General features: G+C 37.5%; 2 protein-coding genes and 1 pseudogene across 2 annotated transcripts; 2 read left to right on the top strand and 1 right to left on the bottom strand.

Annotated features, from left to right (window-relative positions):
* Window positions 1-7,209: 7,209 nt before the first annotated feature.
* On the top strand, window positions 7,210-8,443 carry LOC142241793 (splicing factor YJU2). Its single transcript, XM_075313621.1, has 3 exons — window positions 7,210-7,322; window positions 7,379-7,947; window positions 8,009-8,443. The coding sequence occupies exons 1-3, from the start codon at window positions 7,299-7,301 to the stop codon at window positions 8,385-8,387; spliced, it is 972 nt and encodes a 323-aa protein (XP_075169736.1). The 5' UTR covers window positions 7,210-7,298; the 3' UTR covers window positions 8,388-8,443.
* Polr1A (RNA polymerase I subunit RpI1) lies at window positions 8,423-20,847 on the bottom strand. The gene is made up of 16 exons (XM_075313620.1): window positions 20,372-20,847; window positions 19,948-20,314; window positions 19,530-19,884; window positions 19,113-19,471; window positions 18,717-19,057; window positions 18,437-18,660; window positions 18,229-18,312; window positions 12,412-12,582; window positions 11,950-12,275; window positions 11,604-11,889; window positions 10,821-11,544; window positions 10,529-10,750; window positions 10,275-10,473; window positions 9,988-10,217; window positions 9,740-9,921; window positions 8,423-9,041 (listed from the first exon to the last, which is right to left on the bottom strand). Exons 1-16 carry the CDS (start codon window positions 20,712-20,714, stop codon window positions 8,481-8,483), a joined length of 4,974 nt encoding a protein of 1,657 aa, XP_075169735.1. The 5' UTR covers window positions 20,715-20,847; the 3' UTR covers window positions 8,423-8,480.
* Window positions 16,730-17,799, top strand: LOC142237704 (innexin inx5-like; annotated as a pseudogene).
* Window positions 20,848-22,477: the final 1,630 nt, after the last annotated feature.

Genomic DNA, 22,477 nt, shown 5'->3' with positions numbered 1-22,477 from the left:
ATACTTTTTCATACGCTTCCCCATCACAGTGTTGCAGTGTCACTTACGAGTCTGTGGTAGCAATGAGGATGAAATGGAACTTTGAAATGCTGGCAGGGATAGAACTTCATAGGAAGTGAAAAAATTTGATGGAGGAGCCCGTGATGCTCTTAAACAGAAATGTTTGTGGAACAACTTCTATTCTTATACCCTTCACCACTACTGTGGTACAGGGTATAATAAGTTTGTGCATTTGTATGTAACGCCAAGAAATAGTGGCCATAGACCCATCTCTTAGTATACCGATCGGCTTAGAATTAAATTCTGAGTCGATTTAGCGATGTCCGTCTGTCTGTCTGTCCGTCCGTCTGTCTGTATATGTACACCCAGAAAAAAGTGCCTTCGAAACTAAAGGAAAAAATTTTCATCAATATAGTTTATCCATTTTATTTCCATTAAGGTAAATTTTTGTTAAAAAATAATAAAATTTACTCGTTTCAGTAAAAAAATCCTAAACTGTAAGCAGTTAGGAATAGTTCATTAACTAGAATAAGGCATGGAATTTTACTCATACTATTTTCTTCGCTGGGTATAAGAATTTACTACTGAAAAAGAAAATTTTATTCACCGATAACAAAGCATTCGTAAAAATAAACAAAAACCGAACTAAAACCAAGTTTCCTCAAAATTAGTAAAATTTCTTATAAAATGATAATTGTGACTTCCTTTATAATAGAAAGTTTTTCATACATACGAACAACACTTGGCATAGAAAAATATTTTAGTTCATTCGTACTAAGAAGTATGCAATCCTTTCAAAACTTAAGGAAACACACTTGTTAGAATATAGGAAATTTTCCTAAATTTCTATTGTCTACCTGTAATCGATACCTGTCATCGTAATCGATGTGTTTGCGCGTGGGTGCAATCGATATATTTGCGCGTCGGTTGTTTTTTTTAGTTGGAATCGCGTTGTTTTGGTATACGGAGAGATTGTTAAAAAAATAATATGGTAAAATAATATAATAAATAACAAATAAAATATATAAAATATTTGTTATTTTAAATTAGTGAGAAAAATTTTCGTTTTTTTAAATAAATCTATCAATGTTCGTGATAGTGTATAAAGAAAGAAAACACCAGCAGAATAACAACCCTTTCATTTGTCTTCATTTTGGAATCTTCAATTATCAGGTAATATTCAGTGACGCTAACCTTTTGCAACAAAAATGTTTTATGATTTTTTATATTTGTAGGTATTGAAATTGTAAAAGGAGGACAAAATCGTTAGGCAGCAACTTATTAAAAGTGAAAAGCACAAGAAGAAGAAAAAGTGCGTTTTACAGTTGATAATATCACACGGAAATTGGAAATAGTGGAATAATAAACTAATATTTCAAAGAGATTCGATGCTGTTGATTCTTAATAAATATATTCAACATATTAATAAAACATGTCTTTTATTGAAGATAAAATTGCTTATAGAAATAAATAAAATTGTATTTAAAAACGAAGGTAAGCAGTTCTAATTATGAAGTAAAAGTTTTACCACAAATGTGTAAGATTTGTCGAAATGAATGAAAAAATTTCAATAAAATCATTCCATATATAAATTCAAATTAGTTAAATTTTTTCATTCTGTAGTATAGTGGTATATAAATATAGGAAAATGTTAACTAATATATGGAATGCATTATTCCTAATTTCTACGAAAATCACATCGTTCAAACAAATAAAAATGTCTTTGGCGCTATACGAAGTTCAACTTTCTTCACAATGAGTTCATTTTAACTTAAAGAAGGGGTCACTTTTTTCTGGGTGTAATTTTGTGCACAAAGTACAGCTCGCAATTTAAGTCCGATCGTCCTCAAATTTGGCATAGGGCCATTTTTTGGGACAGAGACAATCGCTAATGGTTTTGGAAAAAATCGGTTCAGATTTAGATATAGCTGCCATATATATTTATCCCCGATTTGGTCATAGTTAGCGTGTTTATCAACCGATTTTCTTGAAATACCGTGCATCCAAATATTTTATGCATCTCGAAAATCTTGCAAAATATCAGCCAAATCGGTTCAGATTTAGATATAGCTCCCATATATATCTTTCGTCCGATTTAGACTCATATGACCACAGAGGCCAAAGTTTACTACCGATCTTCGTGAAATTTTGCACAGAGGGTAGAATTGGCATTTTACCAATGCTTGGTAAATTTGATTGAAATCGGATCAAATTTAGATATAGCTCACATATATATCTTTCGCCCGATTTGGACTTATATGGTCTCAAAAGCAAGAGTTTTGCCCTGACATACTTCAAATTTTGCACAAGCGGTACTTTTAACGATACTATTGTACGTGCCAAATATGGTCAAAATCGATTCAGATTTAGATATAGCTCCCATATATACGTACACCAGAGTTGGGGAAATATGGTAGACTGTTACACATTTTAGACCCATTTTCAGTAGAAGTTTCCTGCAATTAACTAGATAGCGTTAGCCGATTTAAATTTTAATGCTAGAGATTTTGTAGAAGTAAAAAAAATTGTCTCCAGCAAATTTGAAGTAGTTGAGATGGTAACACAAATGTTGGCCTACATAGGGGTGAAGGGTATAATATAGTCGGCCCCGCCCGACTTTAGACTTTACTTGCTTGTTTTTTGCTGGGTAAGTAATGCATTGCTATATTTGCTAATCAAAATTTCGTGAGACGTTGTTATCGATTTTTACATTTTGTTCTCATAAGTAATAAATGGCAAAACTATTGTTTGAATGCATCATTTTTTTAGAATTTACGGCAAAACTATCGGAACAAATCTACTTTAGCAAAAGTGGTTTAAAACAAACCAAAATTTTTTTGAGTGTGGGAAAAGGGATTTTAAAGCGAAAATGTGAAAAATTTGTCGGAAAAGCCTAGCTTTCGAGCTATCGAGAAAAAATCGGTATTTTCCTTTATATATTTGTTAAGTCTGACAATTTTTCATGAGATAAATTAAATTGCGTTTTTGGTAAAAATTGTATATTTTAAAGAGAAAAATTAAGTAAAAATTTTGTCGGAAGAGCGTAGTTTTCGAGGTATCTCCCTTGAAAATTGGGGTATAGGTGGCTGGCCCTCAACCGGCGTTTGAGACTTTCTCCTATGGACAGGGTCTACAGAAGGCTAACGCGAACCCAAAGTGGTTGTGTTTAGAATCGAAAAGTCTACATGCTGGCCATAACTTGGACCAATCGGACCACTTGTTCTAAAGTAGATTTAAGCCAAACTACCTAACTGGCATACAATTGGAATTTTCGTAAAAACTACATATCGGGGTCAAACAGAAATACTAAATATGAACGCTTGTAATTTAAATCACTGTATTGCATGCAGCGGTGCCAACTCTGACGATTTTTCGTCATTTTGACGATTTTTAATGGTAAATTTTCCCTGTGACGATGTGACGATGATTTTAAGACACGTAGTTATGAGTTGACGATTTTTGAAAATGTTCGACTCGAGTGTTTCCTTTAACGTTTTTTATGGCGATTTGGCGATTTTTTCAAAGTAACGTAGTTACAAGTTGACGATTTTTCATAAGTTGTAAAGTAAACAATCATTTTTTAGTCTCAATGCTATGACAATTTGTGTCTAGCTTGCTCTCGTTCGTCTCCAATGTAGAAAGAAATTAACAGCAAATAATATAAATAAAACAAAAATTCGGAATTCCTTTGAAACTTCAACTTTACAAGGTATCCTTTTGTCCAAAAAACTATTTAAAGCTATTGCCGATAATGCGCTTTAAAGACTATCAGTTTGTAAAGAATCTTACAGTGTGTCGGATCGATACGACTTGTCGGCGATGACTAAATAATCGGTAAATGTGTTATCGATCCCATAAACATGCAGCAGTATCGATGATGCACTCATAGAAAAAAGTCTGCTAAAAACAGCAGTCGATGTCTGCTGTTATATTTTTGTACTTTAGGGCCAAATGAACAACAATTTATAAAATTTTTAGGTTATAATTTTTAGGTTCTAAATATATTTTTCCCCAAAGCATATTTAAGAACCAAAAGTAGTTTTTGGTATATTCCCTGCCAACATTTTTTGAATTTGGGGGCGCTTCTGAGAATCCCCACTACGTCGAAAACAGTCGTATACGATATCCAAAACTCCTCGGAAAAGCGCCGTCACTATTGAGAAGTTGTACCACGCCAAGTTACTACAAAAAAGTATCGCATGAGTGCAATTATTAGGTGCCTTTTTTAATAAATTTAGAACGACGCCAATACGAGCCCCTTCAAACAATCAGAAAAAGTGAATTTTAAGATAGTTGTAAAAGAATCATTGTGGTCAAGTAAAACCCGATTGTTTAGATGATTATTAATTTTATTAAACATTTATAAATTCTCATAAATATAACATTTATACGACTATCACATCACATTTAACATATTTTTATGCATTAATAAAAGATTGATGTTGAGTTACAAGTGCTTTCATTCCCAATGGAGGCAGCGTGTCTGGAAAAATATTTGAAAAACTATCACTTTATTCCATTTGGAAAGTCAAAAATTGTTCACCAATATACCTTTCACAATTTTAAGCGAAATAACTATGTTTTTAGCACTTCATTATCATTTTTATTTAAATAAAATATAAGAAGCTAGTTGTGCTTGGTGTTTCACATAATATAAAATGGCTCTTGTAACAATAGTGATGGCAAAATACTTCCATGTACATTTTGTACTTTTTGATATATTTACCCCATCACAGTTGGCGATAGTTGCAGTGTCACTTACGAGTCTGTGATAGCGATGAGGATGAAATGGAACGTTGAAATGCTGGTAGGGTTGTTGCACTGTAATATACTTACAAGCTCCTAAATACCAAGGCATATTAAAGAGGTAAAGTCATGCAATCAGGTGACTAATATCGACATTCATCTTGTCAAAGGCTTTGTTTACGTTTAGTAGGTTTGTTTACATTCCTTGTGTACATAAATATTACAATACAACAACACTACACATACACAGAATGTCAACTTAAGTGACCTGCCATTTTAGTTTGACTTTCTAAAAATCATGGGGTGTACACACGTTTGCTCGTGACTTTACCTTTAATTAATATGCCTTGCCTAAATACGATCAGCAAACATTTTGTTTGCTGTTATGCCTCAATTCGATAAATATTCAGATTTTTTGTCAAATACTATAGATATTCATAAAACATTGTTTTAATTGTTAGGACAAGGCATATTAATTAAAGGTAAAGTCACGAGCAAACGTGTGTACACCCCATGATATTTAGAAAGTCAAACTAAAATGGCAGGTCACTTAAGTTGACATTTTGTGTATGTGTAGTGTTGTTGTATTGTAACACAATGTAAATAAGAGCAATATTTATGTACACAAAGAATGTAAACAAACCTACAAAACGTAAACAAAGCCTTTGACAAGATGAATGTCGATATTAGTCACCTGATTGCATGACTTTACCTCTTTAATATGCCTTGTTGTTAGGATAGCTCCTAAGTTGACATTTTTATTTGTTTTAGCCAAAATAAATCATGTTTTAGTTTTATCGAGCTTCAAAAATAGCAGGAAATGTTTGCTATTTCAGCAAACAGTGACTGCTGTCCCTTTTTCAGCAGACTTTCTGCTGTTTTAGCATACTTTTATGCTGTCCCTACTAACAAATTTCTTTGGGTGTGCCTTCGGACTTAACTTATAATGTTCACAATATATGGGATATGTTCGACACCAGCACTGTCGTCCGCAATATCTGATAATCTGTAAAGCGCATAAGCCAAGTTATTCACATAAATAGTAATAATAATAAAAATTATACATCAGCAAGTAATAAGGATTTAGATTCGCATGGAAAAAGGAAAAATGTAGTCACAATCAGAAATATAGTATAGTCTGGTCATATCTTAAAACGTAATCTACGTTTAAAAAAACTGGAAGCTACATTACTGAATCAGAGATTTAAATGGTATTATTCATGAATTAAAGCCTCTTCTTTTATTTTTGTTTGAATAAAACTTTTATTTTGCTCCTAAATAATTGTTTTCAGTTCTTTTGTGTGTGACGATTTTTTGCAAAATTTTTGGCCTCTTCTTTTATTTTTGTTTGAATAAAACTTTTATTTTGCTCCTAAATAATTGTTTTCGGTTCTTTTGTGGGTGACGATTTTTTGAAGAATTTTTTGGAACGAATTGACGATTTTGACGAAAAATAGTTTACAAATTGACGATTTCCAGCCCAAAGTTGGCACCACTGATTGCATGGGTTTGCATCAGTGCTGCCGCTAGTGAAAAATTGAGTGAAGTAGATTTTGGAAAAAAGTGGAGTAGATTGAATAAAATTGAAGTAGCATACATTTTTGAAAACAAAACAATAGAATTCATTTTATTATACCCTCCACCATAGGATGGGGGTATATTATCTTTGTCATTCCGTTTGTAACACATCGAAATATTGCTCTAAAACCCCATAAAGTATATATATTCTGGGTCGTGGTGAAATTCTGAGTCGATCTGAGCATGTCCGTCCGTCCGTCCGTCTGTTGAAATCACGCTAACTTCCGAACGAAAGAAGCTATCGACTTGAAACTTGGCACAAGTAGTTGTTATTGATGTAGGTCAGATGGTATTGCAAATGGGCCATATCGGTCCACTTTTACGTATATCCCCCATATAAACGGACCCCCAAATTTGGCTTGCGGGGACTCTAAGAGAAGCAAATTTCATCCGATCCGGCTGAAATTTGGTACATGGTGTCAGCATATGATCTTTAACAACCATGCGAAAATTGGTGCACATCGGTCCATAATTATATATAGCCCCCATATAAACCGATCCCCCGATTTGGCTTGCGGAGCTTCTAAGAGAAGCATATTTCATCCGATCCGGCTGAAATTTGGTACATGGTGTAAGTATATGGTCTCTAAAAACTATGCAAAAATTGGTACACATCGGTTAATAATTCAATGATTAAAACTATGTTTATCGAAATTAAAGGAATAGGAAAAACAATTAGGTAATATGGGGAAAAATTTAAAAATTTGAAGCAGAACAAAAAGTGAAGCAGATTTTTGGAAGAAGGAGTGACGTAGTAAATTTAGTGAAAACGAAGCAAAATACTTCGATTGAGCCGCAGCACTGGTTTGCATAATAGTAGATTTCACACACAGCGTAATATATCGATAATTGAATGTCCGATAACTGACTTATTATTGTCATCGATTGCGGACAAAGTTGTCTGCAATTTTCCTTCACAATTATTTTGGTTGTTTTGTTGTTCGTTTGTATTTCATCGTTTTTGTTTTGTAAAAATGTCGGAACGAAAAGTCTTAAATGTAAGTATGGAGTGTTTGAAATGATGTTGCTTATTTAAAATCATGTTTCCATGTAGAAATACTATCCCCCGGATTTCGATCCATCGAAAATTCCGCGCATGAAATTGTCCAAAAATCGGCAATACACGGTTCGTTTGATGGCTCCATTCAATATGCGTTGCAAAACATGCGGTGAATACATTTACAAGGGTAAGAAGTTTAACGCCCGGAAGGAAGATGTGGAACACGAAACTTATCTGGGCATTCGAATTTACCGATTCTACATAAAATGTACCCGATGTCTGCAGGAAATTTCATTCAAGACTGATCCCAAGAACACCGACTATGAAATAGAGGCTGGAGCAACAAGGAATTTCATGGCACTGAAAATGGCTGAAGAACAGGCCCGTAGAGAAGAAGAGGAACTTCGCGAAGAAGAAGCCAGTAACCCGATGAAGATGCTAGAAAACCGAACCCAACAATCAAGGAATGAGATAGAAATGTTGGAATCACTGGAAGAGTTGCGTGATTTGAATCGTAGACAAGAAACCGTTGACTATGCAACAATGTTGCAACAATATAGCAATAAAGAAACAGAAAGGGAGCGTTTGGAAAGGCAAGAAAGAGAGGATGAAGAATATATAAAGTATGTGTTTGTTATACTCTTGTAAGCTTCGAACATGAACATTACAAATGTATATTTCCAGGTCAGTTAATTTCAAGAATAAAATGCCCGATGGTGCTAGCAAGAAAATTGTTGCAGAGGAAATAATTGAAGAAATAAAGGAGGATGGTCCCACGCCCGCCAAAGTACAAAAGGCTAGTGAATCATTTATAACATTTAAGAAACCTACGGGGAACAACAATGCTTTAAATAACTTAGTGAAACGCAAACAACCTCTTGTGGTAATAAAGCCAAAAATGACACAAGCCCAACAGAAATCTCAACCAGAGACTGGTGAGCCAACAGTACTGAATAAAGCGGAAGAAGCCGCCACAAGTAGCAAGCAAGTAAGCAGTTCAAATACTGGCGGCGGCTTGTCCCTTTTATCCACCTACTCAGACAGCTCGGAAGACTCAAATTGATGACATTTCTAAGCCTTATGTATGAAAATAAAATCTTATTCTTTACCTATACAAAATTTATTTTAAAACGTTCAAAACTTATGCACAGCACATTTAGCAAATTTTAGTCAGGAGTTCAAAGGCACCTGTACCATTTTTCACTGGAAGACCCACCATAAGACGACTAGATGGTGAATTCAGTTCATCAGCACATCCTGTTCCCGCTGCATTTTTTAGGAACTGTAGACATGACTCAAATGACATTTGCTGTAAGGGAGATGCTGAATGCTCCATTCCTTTACGGGACAGAGGTTGGAAAGTACCATCAAATGTCATGTAATCTGCAATCAGCGACAAGTGGCGACGATCCACTGTAATGCCATAAACTTTGAACACGTTCGTTACTTCTTGAACAATAACTCGAGCGGCTGCCTCAATTCCATATGTGCGTGCAATGGCATGAATATCATTGGAATAGAAACGATTTATATCGAGCACTTTGTTGTGCTTAAACATTTCCACAATGTTAATGCCATCAGTTTTAAGAGTCAACTCGTCATTATTGCCCTTGTAGATAATGGCACGTTTTATATTGTCCACTTGATGCACAACGGATTTTGCAGCTAGATCTTTGATAATTGTCGAAATATTTGGCTGCCGGTATTTCATTTCCAACTGTAAAGAAAATAGCAAATTAAGAATTGTTTAAACAAATGAAAAACATGAGCGAAATTTGGTACGCGCAATTTCCGCTGTCGGAAAAGCGAGGATTGGAAAATAGATTTCCAATAGTGAATTATGGTATACATGGAATCCCGGAAATAAAATTAAATTTATATACAGATGGGCAAGTAAGCTCGTTGAAAATGTATCGCTTTAGAAAACTGCCAGATCTTAATTTTTGTCCAACATAAGATTTAAATTAGTAGGTTTAATGATGAAAAAGTAGAAATCTGTAGTTCTAGTCAATATAGTATCAAAATTTTTCTTAATGGTTAAGTGAGCCGGAAGCAAACTGCCGTTATAACCTAGCCAAGACAGAACCATTGTTTAATCACAATTGGTGAGATATATTAATATCCCATCCATTTGTTGCTGTCAAGATGGAGATCCCAGTTTTATCCGATCCAAATGAAATTCTGTTTTTACGTTTTTGGCGAATTTGGAAAATGTCGGTGCAGTTATAGCTTCCATGCTCAATTTTCTTCAATTAATAAGTGCTACAATTGGGCACAGTATTACTTTGAGCTAGAATCGATTTTAGTCCTTTCTTACTATTTATAGTAATGAAATGGTATAAAATGGTTTCTCCATTCCTTAGGCAGTAGACTAATACATTCTTGTCATAATTATTATCTTTTGAATCAACTTACATTGAAAGTCAATTTTGCCCACAGGTGATGTTTTTTGTCATATACATAACTCTCCACCATAGAGTTATCTAAAACTTTCTCCGTTAGGTTATCCGTTTTATCGGATGTTTCCTCATTCTCCCCATCCTTATTTTCATTAGTCACTGTTTCTAAGGAATCATCATTATCATCTTCCACATTTGCTATAACAAAAAAGAAGAAGAAGCGTTAAACATCTTCTACAATGTAGTGCTGTTTAAATACAATACCATCATTGATTTCTTCGGCCTCATCGGGATCATCGTATTCAGTTTCGTCCATTTTCCTAGACTTTAGTTTGACACCAGTCGCGTCATTATCAACCTCACCTTGCTCATCATCCGATGAGTCATTGTCATTGTTGTTCAGAGATTCTTTCTGAGACTTTGTCGTATCGTCGCCAGCATCGAGTTTGTCATCATGGGCAGCATCATCTTTTTGTGTTTCACCCATTTCAATACTAAAACAACAATAGTACATAATAAAATATTATAAAAAGCTAAAAAGTTATACTTACACAGAAGCTTTCGACGTGTTTGATCTTATAATCGACCGGAAGAGTAGGGAGAAGAATTTCTTACTCAAAAATTTTATTATTTGTTTTGGCTTCACACAGAAATCATCACTGTAGGCCTCTCGCGGAAGAAACTGGAAAGTTAACTCATACTTCTGAGCTCTTGTAGGTTTATGAACTAACTGTGTCTTGACGTTGACATCTGATGGTTAATAAGATTAAGAACATAGTTTAGGACTACGGAACGACAAACTTACATTGCAGAACATCTGCCAATGTTACTCTATTCAATGATAAACGTAACTTTTCTGCCATTTTTGCCTGATTAGGTTTGATGGGTATATCCATTGAAGGAGTTTTAATATTTGCCGATGCCATCATAAGAATTTCACGCAGACGAGGTATACCAAGAGTAACGTTCATCTCACCACGACCGGCGAAGTGAAAGGTATTCAATGTCATCTGAGTGGAGGGTTCACCTTCGAAAAAGAGGATTAAATTAAAATGAATATTAAATAATAATCAAAGACCAAGAACCAAAGCACTCACCTATAGATTGGGCAGCCAGTAAGCCAACAGGCTCGCCTGGAGCGGCCAGAGCTTTAGCGTTTTTTACATACATTACATCTGTAACAGCGTCTTTGCGCTCAGGATGTTTTGCCACATAATCGGCTATAATTTGTTCCACTTTCTCCGAAACTGAGCTGTAGGTTGAATCCTGTCGATAAATAGAATTGGTGGGATCTGGACAACGGGAGTATTTTTTTTCATATGAAGTTCTGCTATCATTATCAGCCTTTCGCCACAATTTTATAATAGCGTCATCTATACGGCGTCGGCCAGTTTTTGAGTTTATTTTATTAGGCTTGTTAACTTCGATTTCATCGCGTAACTCAGCAGAAAAGTGAGTAAATGGAGAGATATGTTTAACACTAGAATTTCCTAAGCCATTGTGCTTCTTCAGCCATGATCGAATTTTCTTATTGTTACGATGAACTTTATGTACTTCCTCCTCTATCTTAATAGTTGCAATTTCTTGAGGACGAACAATAACGGAAGCATTTTCCGTGAGAAATTCTGTACAGAACTTTGTATTGAAGAATTTTGATTTTAGAATATCGAGACCATCCTCGCCATATAGAAATTGCACAATACAATTATCACTGTCACGTACAGTCAAATCATAGTTCACAGATAAACCTTCCAGATGTTTAATTAGACAACGTTGAAGGTAACCCGAACGAGATGTTTTTACAGCTGTATCGATAAGACCCTGCAAGAAATCAAAACCATTTATTTATTCGTCAGGGTATATTTTTTATTCGAACTTACTTCTCGACCAGCCATACAATGGAAAAAGAAGTCTTGAGGTTGTATGCCTGTCAAGAATCGTCCATCAATGTAACCTCCAGACTTTGGGGAGGTTTCAAATGAGGTAAAGCTGGGTAGCGATTTTCCGGATATCATGAGAGGTGGACGTTTACCTTCCAATTCAATTTGACCCAACATACAAGAAATTTGCATCGTGTTGACCATAGAACCTTTAGCACCAGACAACACCATTAATTGCAAGTTATTGTCGGGAAATTTGGTAATCAATCCATTTGGCAGACATGTTCTTTAAAAATTGACAAATTAATTTTTTTTTAACATATGACTCAAGAACAGCTCTACTTACTTGTTAATATCATTGGTATAATTGTCCAACATAGACTTGTATTTTCGATCAAGAATTACTCGAAATTTAGGATCTTTAATATAGGCTTCTTCCATTTTCTCTGAGAGAACATCTAGGGTAGGAACATCTTCCAAATCCAAAGCGGATGCCAATGTGGCATTGCCAATTTCTCTACTTTCTTGAATAATTTTTCGTCTCTCCTCGTCGGCTTCAGCAGTGACGAGAATATCTTTTACACCCAATGTAAAACCTTCCCATTGAAGGAAAAATGTAAAAACTTTGGTAAATGCCGTCAACAAACATGTTGATATATTGCCACCATAGAGCTGTGTACGAATAAATTTGTTAAAGTAATTGAAAATAGAATGAGGCTACATTCATTGATACCCTTGACCATTTAAGTGTTTTTTTTTTTAAATTAAAAGAATATTTACTACATATACTTTATGTTCAAACACTCACCTCGTACATACAATGAATTAGACCATACGTTGTAGCACCGTATTGCTGTTTATCCAATACACCGGCCAAAAGTTCTCCGTGCCGTATTATTACCTGGCTCTCAGACATTTGATTTTCGGTTAATTGGGTGCCTCCAGCCAAGGCCATGCGTCCTTTATTAACATTCCAATGCTAAACACAAAAGAAACATACAATTGTGAAAATCAAATCGAACGGGTATATTTTTTTGTCTACAATATTTATTTATTATTGTTTTAGTTCACATTTATCTTGTTTTTAAGCCAATTTTAAGCAAAGTAGTCGAGTAAAAATACCAGAAAATAGTAGATCTTCTTATCCTATTGATACCGTTATAATTTTGAAGTTTTATTGTTTATTGCACGGAATGTCCGCCAAAACACGGTTTTTTTCTTTAAAAAATTGTCTTTCATTAGAAAATATAATTTTTCCTGAACAAATCTTTGAAAGACCATGTTTGACGCAGTGAAGCCTCTATCAAAATATTTACAATTTAAGTCTGTGAGAACATATGATTTGATCTTTACGTTGCATTCCAAATGCAGGGTGGTCATATTACTGACATGTACCATACTCCTTTCGGCCAAACAATATTTTGGAGAACCAATCAATTGTATTAGTGACTAGAAGCAGTTGGATTATGTGAATTCCTATTGCTGGACTATGGGAACATATATTTTGAATTATTACGATATAGAAGAATATTTTGCGTATTTGTCAAACAGTACCAAACTCGAAGTTCGGATGAAGGCAATGGAAATAGCAGAAGGAGTCAATCCCACGGCGGCGGGTTCTACGCACCGGATTGACCCGATGGATACCAGCCATCGGCCAGCGGCTGCCACCTCAGTGTACGTGTTGTCTCGTCCATTTTTTCGTGTTGGAGAAGGTGCATCCCGGGGAGCCTTCTCCGCCTGCTTTTGGTCCGAGCCGGGATAGAGGAAAACCCCGGACCATGGTACTGTGCCGTCTGCCGAAATCGAATTCACCATCGCTCGGTTTCGGTGAGGTGTAACCGGTGCATGGAATGGGTGCACTTCCGGAATTGCTCCGGCCTAACATCGCTGCGGGAGTATAGTCAAACTGACTTCGTGGCAGGATGCTGTGCCAATGACAGCAGCAGTGGGTCATCTGATTATGTGACCCCACCGACTTCTCCCGCACAACAATATTCTCCGCCGCAGCATCTTACACCGAATATTGTTGTACCAGTTCCGGAGAGTGCATCATTTTTGCAATTTAATTGCAACGGGCTCCGTGGTAAGATTAGTGAGATCGTAGACTTTATGAATCGGAAAAGGATAAGGGTCGCGGCGATCCAGGAAACAAAGCTGAATCCCACCTGCAGCCTACGACATTGTGATGGGTACAATGTCCTACGGAAGGATCGCACAAGAAATGGAGGTGGTGGCCTGGCTTTCATATTACACCGTTCCGTGCAGTATAGACCTATCACGCTTGTGCTAGACACTAATGACCCGTACATGGAATGTATGGGGGTAGCAGTTAAGTGTGGGGCTGCCGAGATAGAGCTATACAATGTGTACATACCGCCGGTTGGTAGCTGTGCTCCTGGTTATAGCCCAAACATTGAGTGGTTGTTGAGCGGGCATAACCGATTGGTTCTAGGAGATTTTAATGCCCACCATGAACTTTGGCATTCTCTCCTGGGTAATGACCAGAGGGGCATAGCTTTGGCAGAGCAGATAGACGACTCCACATTTTGCACGGTGAACGAAGAGGCCCCCACGAGAATTATGGGTGACTGCAGCAGTTCGCCAGATTTATCGTTAGCATCGCCTGGTCTGATAAATGACGTCTCCTGGCAACCCGTCATTTCATTGGGTTCGGACCACCTCCCCATAATTCTCACCATCAACCGACCCTCCGATTTCATAACCTCTGAACGCCGGACGTTTATTAATCAAAAGAAAGCCAACTGGGAAGGCTTCAGAGAATACACCGATCGCCGCTTCAGTGAGCTCCCGTCCCCCTCACATGTTCATGTTGCCCAGAGGGAGTTCCGGGACATCATCAACGCAGCAGCCGCTCGCTACATACCCGCTGGTCGAATTGCCCAGGTGAGGCCCAACTTCCCAGCCGAAGCGGCGGGACTCGCAGACGAGCGTGATGAACGCCGTCGTACTAACCCTGCTGATCCTAGAATCAGAGAACTAAATCTAGAGATTAGTAAGATAGTCGACGAGCACAAGCGGAACACGTGGTTAGAGCACCTGAAGCAATGTAACTTAGGAACAGGAACTGGTAAATTGTGGTCAATAGTTAGAGCCCTCTCGAACCCCTCCACAAGGGATGATGGGATTTCAGTCACATTTGGCGACGTGACTGTGACTGATCCGAAGAGGTGCGCCAAATACTTCAACCGACAGTTTGTCGAGCATCCCGAGAGTGATAGAGCGAAAAGGAGAGCCACCCGTCGTGTACGTGGTCTCCGAGCCGATGACACACCACAATTTACTGTAGCCGAAGTTACCAATGTCATCAACAGCGCGAAACCTTCTAAGGCGCTGGGCCCTGACGGAATTTCAATGCTAATGCTGAAGCATCTGGGAATACTGGGAGTTGAGTACCTGACCAGACTCCTCAATTTGTCTTTGGAATCACACATTATACCCGATGTCTGGAAAATGGGAAGGGTGATTCCACTACTGAAACCGGGCAAAGATTCGAGCAAAGGTGAATCGTACAGACCGATATCCCTTCTTTCGCCAGTAGCCAAGACACTTGAGGCATTACTCCTCCCCAGCCTTGTGGAGAATTTTCCAGCTGCCCACCATCAACATGGATTCCGTAAGGTACATAGTACGACAACAGCCTTACATGCCATTTCGACACATATTAATAAGGGACTTAACCAGCCCAGGCCGTGTCACAGGACGGTCCTCGTGGCGCTTGACCTATCGAAAGCATTCGATACGGTCAACCATGCCACATTATTTGAGGACATCGAAAATACGTCCCTACCGGCAGGAGCGAAGCGTTGGGTGCTGAATTATATGTGTGGACGCCAGTCGTACGTGGAATTCAGGGACAGAAAGTCAAGACCGCGTAGAGTTAAACAGGGAGTTCCCCAAGGTGGGGTGATATCTCCGGCACTGTTTAACCTCTACATGTCCTCGATTCCACCCCCTCCTGACGGCGTCGAGATTGTATCATATGCGGATGACTGTACAATCTTGGCATCTGGGCCCAATGTTGATGACATTTGCGATCGGTTGAACGTCTACATAGCTAATCTTACCAGTTATTTCACTGCGAGAAACTTGAGGATATCCCCCACCAAATCCTCAGCCACACTATTTACTACACGGACGGCAGAAGTGCGCAGGCAGTTGAATATCAGAGTCGATGGAGTAATAATTCCGACCACAAATTACCCCAAGATTCTTGGGGTCACATTCGACAGCCTTTTTAGGTCATCTGCCCATGCCACTGCAATTTGTAATAAGCTCCGTGGTAGAAACAAGGTCCTCAAGTCACTAGCCGGCAGTACTTGGGGTGCGGACAAAGAAACCTTGCTAACTACTTATAAGGCAATTGGCCGGTCAGTGGTAAACTATGCAGCGCCAGTGTGGACACCGCAGACCAGTGATACGCAGTGGAATAACATACAAACCTGCCAGAACGCTGCTCTTAGAACTGCGACTGGGTGTCTCCGCAGCACACCCCTGGATCACCTTTATGTGGAGACAAAGATCATCCCTGTGCGAAGACACAACTACATGTTGTCAAAGCAGTATCTCCTGGGTTGTTATCGCAGTAATCATCCAAACCACCATCTTATGGATACACAACCACCACCCAGGAACGTAAGGGTTGATATACATAATCTAGAGCGCGAGATCCAGCGCTATAAAAGAGAGCCTCTAGATCAAGCAGCGTACCAGGCAGGTTTGAACAGGATTCATGAGGATACTGTAGCTGAAGCGGTGAGAAGCTACAAGGTTAATCCTGTTCTTGGAGTCCGACCACCGCCCATAGCACCGGAGGAAAGAGACCTCCCACGGCAGACTAGGGTAGTTTTGGCCCAATTAAGATCAGGCAAGTGCAGCCGCCTCAATTCCTACTTATCGGTGATTGATAGCAGCGTAGCTGACGTTTGTCCAATTTGCAACCAAGGGCCACACGACACGCGCCATCTTTTCTCTTGCCCAGCCAAACCAACCCGACTTACCACCAGATCACTCTGGACACACCCCATCTTAGTCGCAGAGTTCCTTGATCTGCCAACAAGCTGATGTACCAAGCGTATAACATGAAATGGATGAGATCACAATAAACTGTTACAACAACAACAACAGCAGAAGGAGTTGGACCAGAAATTATTAATAAATCTGAACGTGTATACATGCGCTACTATCAATGGGTTGCTATTTTATTGCTTATCCAGTCATTTGTCTTTTATTTTCCATCGTTCCTATGGAAAATTTGGGAGGGTCAGCGATTAAATGAATTATGCTCTAGTATAGGAACTTCTTTATTACCCGATGATAATTATCAAAGAGAAAAAGTTTGCTTACATATTTCAGTGCCGATTATAAACATGTACATTTATGTTATATTGCTCGATATATCTTCTGCGAGACACTTACTTTTGCTATAAGCATAATCAACGTATTGTTCTTGGATCTATTTCTTAATGGATTTTGGGCAAAATATAGCCTTGCTATTGCTGCTTTGCCACAATACAATTGGGAACGTTGGAATGCCACAACATCGAATGTATTTCCGAAAATATCTAAATGTATGATGGCCAAAACTGGACCTTCTGGAGGCAAGACAACTTTTGATAGTTTGTGTCTACTACCACTGAATATTTTGAATGAACAAATTTTCACTTTATTGTATTGCTGGTTTATTGTAATGTGTGCTATGTCGGGTATTAATCTAATTTATCGTTATGTATAGATATACAATACGTCCTTTCGTTTACATTTGTTACATTGTCGTGCTCGCTTCATGCCCAGATCTTACATAAGGAATGTTATTTCGGACTTTTCATTTGGTGACTGGTTTGTTCTCTTCAAGGTGAGTAGAAATATAAATCCTGTTGTATTCCGAGACCTTATCCAAGATCTTTACGAAAAATGTAATGCAAAAAAGCCTATGGATTTAAAGATCTGAGGAAAATACCCTCTTGATTTCTCGTTATTTATTTTTTGTAAAAATGAACTACTTGGTATTGAAGTTAATAAATATATTTTTGTTTCTTAGATGTAAGATCTATGATAGCCTAGGTTATTAATATTCCTACATACGTGCTAAGTATGTATGTAGAGAACTAACTAGAAGACTATCATGCATTTGAGTGCTATAATTTAAGTAACTAAATATTAAACTATAAGTATTATATACAAGTTGAAGCTGTTCTGAGACTACTTCATTGATTTTTGATTACGTTCTTTTTTATTTTCCAAAAAAAACTGGACTTACGAATATGATAGATATCTATTACTATTTTTGTATTACATATTCTTCCATTTCATTCCATCAAAATTCAAATATTTCGAGATCAGTGAACTATAAGAAGATCTACTATTTTCTGTTATATATCTCTTTGTAACCATAAATCTCATTGAAGCAACTATTTTACAAAAATAAACCCATTTATTAGGAAATCTAATAATAATGATGACCGCACCGAGCGACAATAAACACTGCAAAAAGTTTTCTCAGTCAATTTGCATTATTTTGGAAAAGAAGAATACCCTTCAAGAATTGTTTGAAGCCAATAGTACACGAATTTGAGTTACAAAATAATAATACGCTTTCTCTTACCTTTGAAGCAATTTTAGCCACGGAGTTAAGAGTTATGGCCGGATATCCATCAGGAATTAAATTAATGATAATTGTAGACAATATCTGAAATATTAACAACAATGTCGGTTAAACGAAACCCCTAATTTATTTATGCACTATAATCTCTAATTTGTATCTTCTAGTTTTCTCAATTAAAAATTAAAAGTTATTTCGATGTTAATATTACCTGTTTCCCAGACCACAATTGTATCGGTTTAATAATAGTCGGTGGCAATAAAGTTATATTTGTTTTTATGTGAGACAATCCTTGGTACACAAGCTGTTGATAGTCTTCGCGATTAAAGAAACGACCACGTATGGAAAGTTTGACACCTGAAATGACATGATCTTGTATGAGACCACCAAGAGGTGTACCATCTTTGGGTACCAAGTAGTTACTGGCCACATTTACTAGTAGAGGAGAGAGAATTAATTTAAAATACTTCGGGATTTATATGTAACCTTACCCAAGTTATAAGCCTCGGACCTTGCTACCTCACTTTGAGGAAGATGAGCATTCATTTCATCACCATCAAAATCAGCGTTGTATGCCTTGCAATTCGAATAATGTAATCGGAAAGTTTTCTCTCCTTGTAAGATACGAGCTTTGTGTGCCATTATTGATGGTCTGTGCAGCGAGGGTTGACGGTTCAAGAGCAAAATATCACCATTCAAAACGTGTCGATGAACTATTTTTATACCCTTCTCGGGGTAGTTGAACAATAGTTTGGCCATACTTTCTCTTTTTGAGGGATTATTAGCGGGAATGTATGTTGTATAGCCTCTTTCGTCTTGAATGTAATTTGCCCTGTAATATAAAGAAGAATTAACAATTTGCAACAATGTCAGGCATTGTTATATACCCAGGGTGGACATCCGGCCCATTCATAACCATTTTACGTAGTTCGGCTACATTCCATGGGGTTACCGGTACAGGGTATGATAATTTGCGTGCAAATATATCCGGTATACCTATCTCTTCGACATTTATATTAGGGTCAGGAGTTATGACGGTACGGGCGGCATAGTTAACACGTTTACCCATCATGTGTTTGCGTATAAGACCTTCTTTCTTTTCCAAAACTTGTTTTAGGCCAGTCGAATTTTGAGCATCTCGAGACATTGTAACATCAAGCAAAACATTAACAGACGTTTGTAAAGCTTGCCATGCATTGTAGAGTTTTTCATAAGCGTTCGATCCTTTGGCCCCATTAAAAACATTCTGTAATAAAACATTTTTAATCAAAGTTTTTTATAATAGTATATCATGATTCCTATACCAGTGCTTCTTCGGGAATATCTGATGTATCGCCTTTAATATGCTTCATTATTATCCTCATTACAGCATTGTTTTCAATTATACCCCTGTATAGGCCTGTTTGGGCATGCTCTACAATTTGGTCGTGCAATATATTTGATGGGCGAGCTTTAGGTGGGGTCACTGGTATTGTGTCCATGAAAAATATATCCACTGGGCAGAAACCACTCTCATTCGATCTACCAACCATTGTGAGTACGGGGAAAAATAAATGCAACAATTCTGGATAGTTTTCGTAAACTTGTCGCAAAAACTTTCGGCATTCATCAGCTAATATAACCTTATGTTGGCCAGAAACATCTTCTTTATCATTGAACCTTAACCAAGAGCGATAAATGTTTCTTAGTGTAAATTGTCTTCAATGCAGTTATACTACCTACCTAGCTTTCATTTCCGCCATACTTATATAATACACAAGTTTATGATGCATATATCTAACTGTTTTTAGGCTCTGGTGACAATGGTGACATTTATTGGAGCCTGGACGTTGCAAGGCAGCATTTACTATTGCAGATCGCACAGCTCGCGATGTTTTCGTTACATTCACTTGATTGCTTTGTCCCTTGGCTAAGAGCTGTTGCATTTCAGCTATGCGAGGGTGCACATACTCCCCATCCTCGGACTTAACTCTGGTCTCCTCACTATTGAATACAATTTCTGATTTAAAAATTTCCAATTCCTGAGCTTCTACGACGTATCCCGCCTCTATAAGACGTAGTTGCAGGGTTATTATATCCATGGCGTGTTCTGAAATTAAAGTTTTGTATTACGACCAACCTGTGTAGTATACACTTGTATACTCACGTTTTATTTGCATCTTAAAGCAATTCATACAGGATACGTTGCATATTTTTTGGACGAATTTAATGAAAAATGGGTTATACACCAATGCATTTAGTTCAATGTGGCCCATGTGTCCAGGACATGCCTGTATATTTAAACAGGTAGCGCATGGCTCCATGCGTTTACCGAACGTACCCATTTGACTATCATATAATCCCCCTGGCAGTGGATGACCCAATGGATCAAATGTAAGTCCGGTGATGACTTTGACCACACTCAACCGCTTGATTTCATCGCCGGTAAATACGGAGAATTCCAAATCAGATGGAAACATATCGATATCAAACGTTTTCATGGTCCCCATTCTGATCGTTCAGCCAATTGAGCTAGTTTAAAACAAGAAATTCTAATTCCGAAAGAATTTTATTGAAAAGTTGAAGAAAAACAAAGGAGAACTCTTAACAAAACAAAAGTAAATCGATGAATTAAACACGTGCAACAACTTTAGTGATGGTAAATCACATCTGATTTTATTATGTTATCGATTTTAACAGTGATGGAACTTGGGGTGGAAATATTACACTACAGATCTATTTGAAAACGATTTGAATTCGATGGTTTGTCTTCCATCATTTCTAGCAAAAGCCCGGTATATGTGGCAAAAATTTTGCAACAAGTTTCAAAACGTACATAATAATGTAAACAATATAAAGGGTGATTCTTTTGAGGTTAGGATTTTCATGCATTAGTATTTGACAGATCACGTGGGATTTCAGACATGGTGTCAAAGAGAAAGATGCTCAGTATGCTTTGACATTTCATCATGAATAGACTTACTAACGAGCCACAACGTCGAATTTTCAGTGAATGGGCCCTAGAAAAGTTGGCAGAAAATCCGCTTTTTTATCGACAAATTTTGTTCAGCGATGAGGCTCATTTCTGGTTGAATGGCTACGTAAATAAGCAAAATTGCCGCATTTGGAGTGAAGAGCAACCAGAAGCCGTTCAAGAACTGCCCATGCATCCCGAAAAATGCACTGTTTGGTGTGGTTTGTACGCTGGTGGAATCATTGGACCGTATTTTTTCAAAGATGCTGTTGGACGCAACGTTACGGTGAATGGCGATCGCTATCGTTCGATGCTAACAAACTTTTTGTTGCCAAAAATGGAAGAACTGAACTTGGTTGACATGTGGTTTCAACAAGATGGCGCTACATGCCACACAGCTCGCGATTCTATGGCCATTTTGAGGGAAAACTTCGGAGAACAATTCATCTCAAGAAATGGACCGGTAAGTTGGCCACCAAGATCATGCGATTTGACGCCTTTAGACTATTTTTTGTGGGGCTACGTCAAGTCTAAAGTCTACAGAAATAAGCCAGCAACTATTCCAGCTTTGGAAGACAACATTTCCGAAGAAATTCGGGCTATTCCGGCCGAAATGCTCGAAAAAGTTGCCCAAAATTGGACTTTCCGAATGGACCACCTAAGACGCAGCCGCGGTCAACATTTAAATGAAATTATCTTCAAAAAGTAAATGTCATGGACCAATCTAACGTTTCAAATAAAGAACCGATGAGATTTTGCAAATTTTATGCGTTTTTTTTTTTTTTTAAAGTTATCAAGCTCTTAACAAATCACCCTTTATAACATTATCTTATCGAATGCATAAATAGTCACAGTTTTCTTATGGGTAGCGAAATTTTAGGTAGAAGTCCATATCGGTGCTCGAGATCGTTTGTGTATCGATAAAACAGTTAATCAAAGACAACACTTTCTTAGATGTAATGAAGAATTACCCAACATAAACAACACCCCTTTTATTGTTAATTATTCAATAAATGTAACGTCTATGGATACATGTCGATACTGTACATCATGTACCATGTATTTATTACGGGAGAAAAAGCGAACAATCTATACCGTGGTCATAGGGAAATTTTTTCTAGCAAATATGAGTAGTAAAATGTTCGCTAGAGGTGATACCGCCTGGGATTTTTCGGGATCCCGAAATACTAATTCCAATTTGTTTTATTGCCCTGCCAGCATTTCAATGTTCCATTTCATCCTCATCGCTACCACAGACTCGTAAGTGACACTGCAACAATCGCGAACTGTGATAGTATT

Source organism: Haematobia irritans, chromosome 5 (assembly GCF_050003625.1).
Source record: "Haematobia irritans isolate KBUSLIRL chromosome 5, ASM5000362v1, whole genome shotgun sequence".
NCBI classification, from domain to species: domain Eukaryota; kingdom Metazoa; phylum Arthropoda; class Insecta; order Diptera; family Muscidae; genus Haematobia; species Haematobia irritans.
This window is presented reverse-complemented; position numbering and strand designations above follow the sequence as displayed.

Bases quoted from the DNA above. Each gene is read 5' to 3' on its own strand.
- LOC142241793 (XM_075313621.1), top strand. From the start codon at position 7,299: ATGTCGGAACGAAAAGTCTTAAAT. The intron at 7,323-7,378 runs GTAAGTATGGAG...GTTTCCATGTAG, and splicing joins CGGAACGAAAAGTCTTAAAT to AAATACTATCCCCCGGATTT. The intron at 7,948-8,008 runs GTATGTGTTTGT...GTATATTTCCAG, and splicing joins GAGGATGAAGAATATATAAA to GTCAGTTAATTTCAAGAATA.
- Polr1A (XM_075313620.1), bottom strand. From the start codon at position 20,714: ATGGGGACCATGAAAACGTTTGATATCGATATGTTTCCATCTGATTTG. The intron at 10,218-10,274 runs GTAAGTATAACT...TTGTTGTTTTAG, and splicing joins AACACGTCGAAAGCTTCTGT to TATTGAAATGGGTGAAACAC. The intron at 9,922-9,987 runs GTATTGTATTTA...TTTTTGTTATAG, and splicing joins GGCCGAAGAAATCAATGATG to CAAATGTGGAAGATGATAAT.